The sequence below is a fragment of the Chrysemys picta genome, chromosome 20 (assembly GCF_011386835.1).
Source record: "Chrysemys picta bellii isolate R12L10 chromosome 20, ASM1138683v2, whole genome shotgun sequence".
NCBI lineage: Eukaryota > Metazoa > Chordata > Testudines > Emydidae > Chrysemys > Chrysemys picta.
This window is the reverse complement of record NC_088810.1, coordinates 8,896,137-8,902,857: the sequence shown is the minus strand read 5'-3', so window position 1 is coordinate 8,902,857 and position 6,721 is coordinate 8,896,137. Positions and strand designations below refer to the sequence as shown.

Sequence of the window (6,721 nt, the reverse complement as noted above, 5' to 3'; positions counted from 1 at the left end):
ATGAGGCTGGCTCCCCACAGAGCCAGCAGCTGGCTCCAGGGCTGTGCCCCCTACAGCTGACAGGGACCCAGCTCCAATCCACCTCCCAGGGGCTGTTTGCTGAGCCAGGTGCTGTGTCTGCCAGATGCGGGGTGGCTTCCCTGTCTCATGGGCATGTGGGAGCCCTGGTGCTCGAGCCAGACCTAACGAGAACAGCTGATCCCTGTGTCACTAGCCCAGGGCCGAGGGAGACTGACCCCTCCAGGAGCTGGGGCAGGGCTGGGAATGGAACCAAAGTATCCTGAGGACCCCTAGGAGCCTGGCTGAGACCCTCCAATTCACTGCATGCAGGGGCCAGATGTGGGCCAGGCCCAAATTACTGGGGGGGAGGCCCCTGCTGCCCCATCCAGTCCTGCTGAGCTGCCTTCCTTCCCCTTCCCCAGTGCTGTTCCCCAACCCCCTGGGCTCATGGTGGCTGGGGCCCTGTCACGGACTCCCAGGTCGTGCCCACTCTTGGCTCCATACGGTCCCATTCGGCGGCAATTTGGTGGACGGTCCCTCACTCCAGCTTTTTTTTTTTTTTTTGTCGTTTGGGGCGGCAAAAACCCTGGAGCCGGCCCTGCCCACATGCCCAGTCTCTCCCTGCCTAGAGCCCACGGACAGTTTCCTTCACCTCAGGGAGATCTCAGCAGGGACCAGCAAGGGGTTAAACCCCCACCCTCCCCAAGCCTGGTAACCATCCCCCACTGCCATGAAAGCACATAGATCAGCAACCCTTCCTTGGGGGGGAATGACAGGATCTGCCCCACCCCTGCCCCCTCCACTCCCACACAGGACCCTGGGCACCCGACACAGCTGGGAAGAGGTGCAGGGACCTGCCAGGGACAGGCAGCCCGGAGTCATGAGCTGCTGGGACAGTGCAGGGCCCTTGGAGGGTTATAGGCACCAGCTCCTCCCAGGTCCAAAGGTCGCTGTGCCTGGCAGGGCCTCCAAAGGGTGAATGGCACTGGCTCTGCGCGGGTTCAAGGGTTGCTGAGGGAGGAGCAGGGAGCAGAGTGCCTGGACCTGTCACACAACCCCACAGAAGGCTCCCACCAAGGCACGGGACTGTTCTCCCAGCTGCAGACACCAGCACAGGCCCTTGAGTCGTTCCGGGAACACGCCAAGGAATCAGCTCAACTGGTGCCAAGGTGCAGCTGGCTCTGGGGTGGGACAGCCAAGTAATAGCCTCACCCTGCTCCCTGCAGAGCTGAGCCTCCCATTGCCCGGCTGAGGCGCTGGAGACGCCTGACTTTCAGGAGAGAGGACCCCCACATCGCTCCCTGCAGCACAGCTCCCCTAGTAGCGCATAGGGACCAACACTGACACCAGGAGGTCTGTCTCTGTCCCTGCCCTGCCATGGCGCGTGAATACTTCACCCACAAGGGGGTACTGTTCCCATGCCTGGATTACTCCCCCAAGGAGCTGAGCTATGTGGAGAACGAATTCCAGGTGCGGGACGACGACATCTTCAACGTCACCTACCCCAAGTCAGGTAGGGGAGAGCGTGTGTGTGTGTGTGTGTGTGTGTGTGTGTGTGTGTGTGTAGGGGGCTCCTGACACACACATGGACATTAGATGGAAACACCAAACCCGTCACATGACCTGATTTTCTAGATGCCAGACTCCGGGCACACACACACGCCCAGCCCAGGGTGAGACAAAGCAGGCTGCTCCCTGGGGCCCAACTCACTCACCTGGTGCTAGGCTGGCTCTCTGCAGACACACTGTGATCACAGGCTTTCTCCAGAGCCACCGGCAGGGCCAGGAGACCCCTGGCACAGCAAAATGAGAGCTTCTGATTTTAGCACTGTCAATGCACCTCAGCTGATGGGGGCTGGGAGCCAGGACTCCTGGGTTCTCTCCTCAGCTCTGGGAGCAGAGGGGGACCTAGCAGGTTGAGGGCTTGTTTCAGGCCCATTAACCCTTTCACCCCCAGGCACTAACTGGATGCTGGAGATCCTGAGTCTGATCCGTTGTGACGGGGACCCCGGCTGGGTGCGCAGCGTGCTGAACTGGGAGCGGGCGCCCTGGGTGGAGAACCGGAGGGGGCTGGAGGCTGCCCTGAAATACCCCCCGCCCCAGCTGCTCTCCTCCCACCTCCCCGTCCAGCTCTTCCCCAAGTCCCTGCAGCGCTCCAAGGCCAAGGTGAGAGGCAGGAGAGCAGGGGCTGCGGGTCGGGATTGAGGGGCACCGACAGGGCTGTGCGTCGGGAGGGGGGTGAATCCAGGGCTGCTGCTGGGTGTGAGTTACAGCAATGTGGGCGTGCGGAAGAGCAGCCAGCGGGGTGCGGCGAATCCGTCTCCCTGCAGAGAGGGTGGGGAGGTGACGGCCCGGGGTGGGTGGCTAATCGCTGGGTTCACTTGTCATCCCCCTCCCCTGATTGGTAGTGACCCCCTTCCCCTCCCCCCAGATGATCTACACCCTGCGCTGCCCCAAGGACGTCCTGGTCTCGCTGTACCACTTCTCCAAGCTTCTGTGTCTCTTCAAGGACCCTGGTTCACTGGACTCCTTCCTCGAGGACTTCCTGAGCGGGAACGGTGAGCAGCACCCCGGGACCCTCGGGGGCCCTGCTGCAGTTAGGAATACGCAGGGTTTTTCCACCTCTGAGGCAAACCAAACCAGCCAGACAAAGAGGACTTTGGTCTCACCCCACTGGCTAACCACAAGTCACACAAGCAATTCCCTTAGACACTCCAGTTTCCCAGTATCACCACCAGTGCCACTTGTTATGCTGGACAAATGGTTATGAAAACCAATACCTCAGTAAAAGAGAAAAGGTTCTCCTGATCCCATTGGACTAAGCCTCAGACCCAGGTCAATATACAAATCTTACCCACAAATCACGCTGTTGCCAATCCTTTAGAATCTAAAATCTAAAGGTTTATTCATAAAAGGAATAAGATAGAGATGAGAGTTAGAATTGGTTAAATGGAATCAATTACATACAGTAATGGCAAAGTTCTTGGTTTAGGCTTGTAGCAGTGATGGCATAAACTGCAGGCTCAAACCAAGTCTCTGGAACATCCCCAGCTGGGATGGGTCATCAGTCCTTTGTGTAGAGCTTCCATTCGTAGCAAAGTCCCTCCAGAGGTATGAAGCAGCATTGAAGACAAGATGGAGGAGAGGCATCAGCCTTTTATGTCCTTTCCAGGTGTAAGAGCACCTCTTTGTCCTTACTGTGGAAAATTACAGCAAAATGGAGTCTGGAGTCACATGGGCCAGTCCCTGCATACTTTGCTGATTTGCAAGGTGTATCTGCCTTCTCTCAATGGGTCCATTGTATAGCTGATGGTCATTAATGGGCATCAAGCAGGCTACGCAGAGCTAACACCAACTTGTCTGGGGTGTCTCGCAGAAGCATAGCATAAGTTTGAAATACAGACAGTACAGAGCCAATATTTATAACTTTAACTCCAAAACTGATACACACATCTAGACAGCATAATCATAACCAGCAAACCATACCCTTGTCTTAGACACCTCATTTGACCCCCTTTATACAAGATTTGGTGCCACTACAGGACTTTGGTTGCAACCATGTTCTATATGGTCCCAGATAATATCAATAACGTCACAGAGGGGACTTAGGTGGAAGTAGTGCTTGTTTTGTGCCACGGCCCCGGCACCTCTGGGCCTGGCAGTTCAGAGCTCCAGCACCTTTGGGCCTGGCAGTTCAGAGCCCCAGCACCTCTGGGCTGGCTGCATCAGTTATGAATGTAAAAAAATTGCTTGAGCCGTGGCACCACTTTAATTATAAATTAAACAGTGGGTGGAGGGGCCGGGGGGGGGGCAGCTCTGGGGTCACCGTGCCACTCTCTCCTGCACAGTGGCCTACAGCTCCTGGTTCGACCACGTCACCGGCTGGATGGGGCTGACGGGCAACGAGAACTTCTTCTCCATCACCTACGAGGAGCTGCAGCAGGTAGGGAAACTCCGCCCTTGGGTCACGCCCACACATAGCCCCGCTCCTGAGACCTCATCCACACATAACTCCACCCCTGGGGTCACGCCCACACATAGCCCCGCCCCTGAGACCTCATCCACACATAACTCCATCCCTGGTGCCACGCCCACAAATAGCCCCGCCACCTGGTGACACCCCCACATGTAACCCCGCCCCTGAGCCATGCCCACACGTAACCCCACCCCTAGAGCCATGCCCACATGTAACCCTGCCCCTGAGCCATCCCCACATATAACCCCGCCCTGAACCATCCCCACATATAACCCCGCCCCAGGCCCCCAGCCAGGTGGTGTTCTAGGGTGTTCCCAGCCCCAGCTCCCCAGGCCTCGGCATCCATGTCCCGGGTGTTGGCTCGTCCTGGCCTTTGCATTCCTCTGCCCCTGGCCTGGAACAGGGTCTGACCTCAGGTGGCCAACGTGGATCACTGCCAAGGCCCTCTGCCCTTGAAGGGGTCTCTTCCTCAGCACCTAGTGGGGAGCAGGACCCTGCGGGGGGAGGGAACTGAGGCACATGTGGACCATAAAATTGTCACCCAGGAATCACCCTCTTCATGGCAGTGGGTTTCTTCCCCTAGGATTTGCGGGGCAGCGTGCGGAGAATCTGCCACTTCCTGGGGAAGGAGCTGAGTGAGGAGCAAGTGGACGCGGTGGTGGAGAACGCCTCCTTCCAGAGCATGAAGGGGAACAAAATGTCCAACTACTCGCAGCTGAGTGACGAGTACATGGACCACCAGAACGGGGAGTTCCTGAGGAAAGGTGAGTCCAGGCCTGGGCTCAGGGCCGGCTTTAGCAAGTGCGGGGTCCGATTCGTGGGGCTTATAATCAGCGGGGCAGCGCTCTGACAGCACTTTGCATTGCCACGCCCCGGCCCAGGGAGTGGGGCCACAGGCTTGCCGCGCTCTGGCTGGGCGCGGGGTCCTCTTATGCGCGGGCCCGATTCCGGGGAATCGGCCTAAAGCCGGCCCTGCCTGGGCTAGCCGGGGGCTGCAAGTTGGGACTGAGGTGCACCAGCAGAGCTGCATGAGGCAGGGCCAGGAGGGCAGGGGGCTTTAAGTCAGGAGTGAGGGGCATAGGCAGAGGTTGCGGGGGCAGGGCTGGGGACCAGGGGCTGTGGGTTGGGAGTGAGGGGCATGGGCAGAGGTTGCGGGGGCAGGGCTGGGGAGCAGGGGCTGTGGGTTGGGAGTGAGGGGCATGGGCAGAGGTTGCAGGGGCAGGGCTGGGGAGCAGGGGCTGTGGGTTGGGAGTGAGGGGCATGGGCAGAGGTTGCGGGGGCAGGGCTGGGGAGCAGGGGCTGTGGGTTGGGAGTGAGGGGCATGGGCAGAGCTTGTGGGGGCAGGGCTGGGGAGCAGGGGCTGTGGGTTGGGAGTGAGGGGCATGGGCAGACGTTGCGGGGGCAGGGCTGGGGAGCAGGGGCTGTGGGTTGGGAGTGAGGGGCATGGGCAGACGTTGCGGGGGCAGGGCTGGGGAGCAGGGGCTGTGGGTTGGGAGTGAGGGGCATGGGCAGAGGTTGCAGGGGCAGGGCTGGGGAGGAGGGGCTGTGGGTTGGGAGTGAGGGGCACCCTAGACCAGACAGCACCCCTCCCCCTGCCCCGGCCTCACCACTAACCGGCCCCAGTCTGACCTCAGCCCCCTCCCCCCCTGCCACGCTGTGGGGGCTGCACTGCCGCCCCTTCCCCTCCTGGCAGAGCCCACCCCGGCTTAGGGAGCTTCCTCCTCCTCATCCCCGGAGAGCCAGGCAGCTGCCTGCAGCCCCGGAGTGAGCGAACAGGGCTGGGGATGGAGGAGGGCGGTGCGGAGCCCAGAGCTAGCCGGCGCCCTCATGCAAAACCGGGCTCCAGATTTTGAGTCCGGAGCCCAGCGCTGGCTGCGTGGAAAGGCGCAGCTTTTGCAAAATGTGCTCAGGGGGGAGCAGCCTCTTCCCCTGACCCCCCTAGCTACGCTACTGAGTCCATGTCCCCTGTGGTTTGCAGGGATCTGCGGCGACTGGAGGAACCATCTCTCGGAGGCACAGAGCCAACGATTTGACACCGTTTACCGGGAGCGGATGCAGGGTCTGGGCATGACCTTCCCCTGGGACTGACGGCCCCGCGCCCGCCACATCTGCACCCGCAATACACCGGCCCTGTGCCACCCACGTGCTGCTGCTCTTCCTGTGCCCTGGGAGATGCCCCCTGGGGCAGCGTCTCTAGAGCATCAGCAATAGGCAGAGCTGGGCTGGGGCATGTGTCCAGGCGAGGTCAGTGAGCGCGTGCACACACAGGGCAGGGCTCAGCTGAGGTGTATTTAAAATCTGCCCATTGCAGGGTGTTCCTGGTCCTGCTTGCAGGCAGGGGCTCTGCAGGGAAATGTGAAATTCTGCACAGAGCCAGCCCAGAGCACGGTGCGGGAGATGGGCCTCTGTGCGGGGAGCAGCCTGCTCTGTCTCTCTCGAGTTTGGGTTCCTGTGCTTCAGGGCTCTGGATTCTAAGAAATAAAATCAGGTGATGTGGCAACCTTCCAGCAAGAGGATTTGGTTTTTTAATCTAACTTCTTTGGGTTTGCCATGAACAGAACATGATCCCATCCAGCAGGGAGCAGCAGGAACACACGCACACACGCATGCACACACACACATTCTCTCTCTCTGTCTCTCTCTCCCCCACTCCCCATGCCCCCCTCCCCCATTCCAAAGGTTGTGATTGCTGGTGACCCAGTTCCCAGGTAGATCCCAGCAATACCCCCAGGGGCCAGGATGCTG

At 59.9% G+C, this 6,721-nt stretch overlaps 1 protein-coding gene across 1 annotated transcript; it reads left to right on the top strand.

Annotated features, from left to right (window-relative positions):
* Window positions 1-1,005: 1,005 nt before the first annotated feature.
* On the top strand, window positions 1,006-6,483 carry LOC135976701 (sulfotransferase 2B1-like). Its single transcript, XM_065573830.1, has 6 exons — window positions 1,006-1,513; window positions 1,958-2,166; window positions 2,432-2,558; window positions 3,849-3,943; window positions 4,560-4,740; window positions 5,955-6,483. Exons 1-6 carry the CDS (start codon window positions 1,378-1,380, stop codon window positions 6,062-6,064), a joined length of 858 nt encoding a protein of 285 aa, XP_065429902.1. The 5' UTR covers window positions 1,006-1,377; the 3' UTR covers window positions 6,065-6,483.
* Window positions 6,484-6,721: the final 238 nt, after the last annotated feature.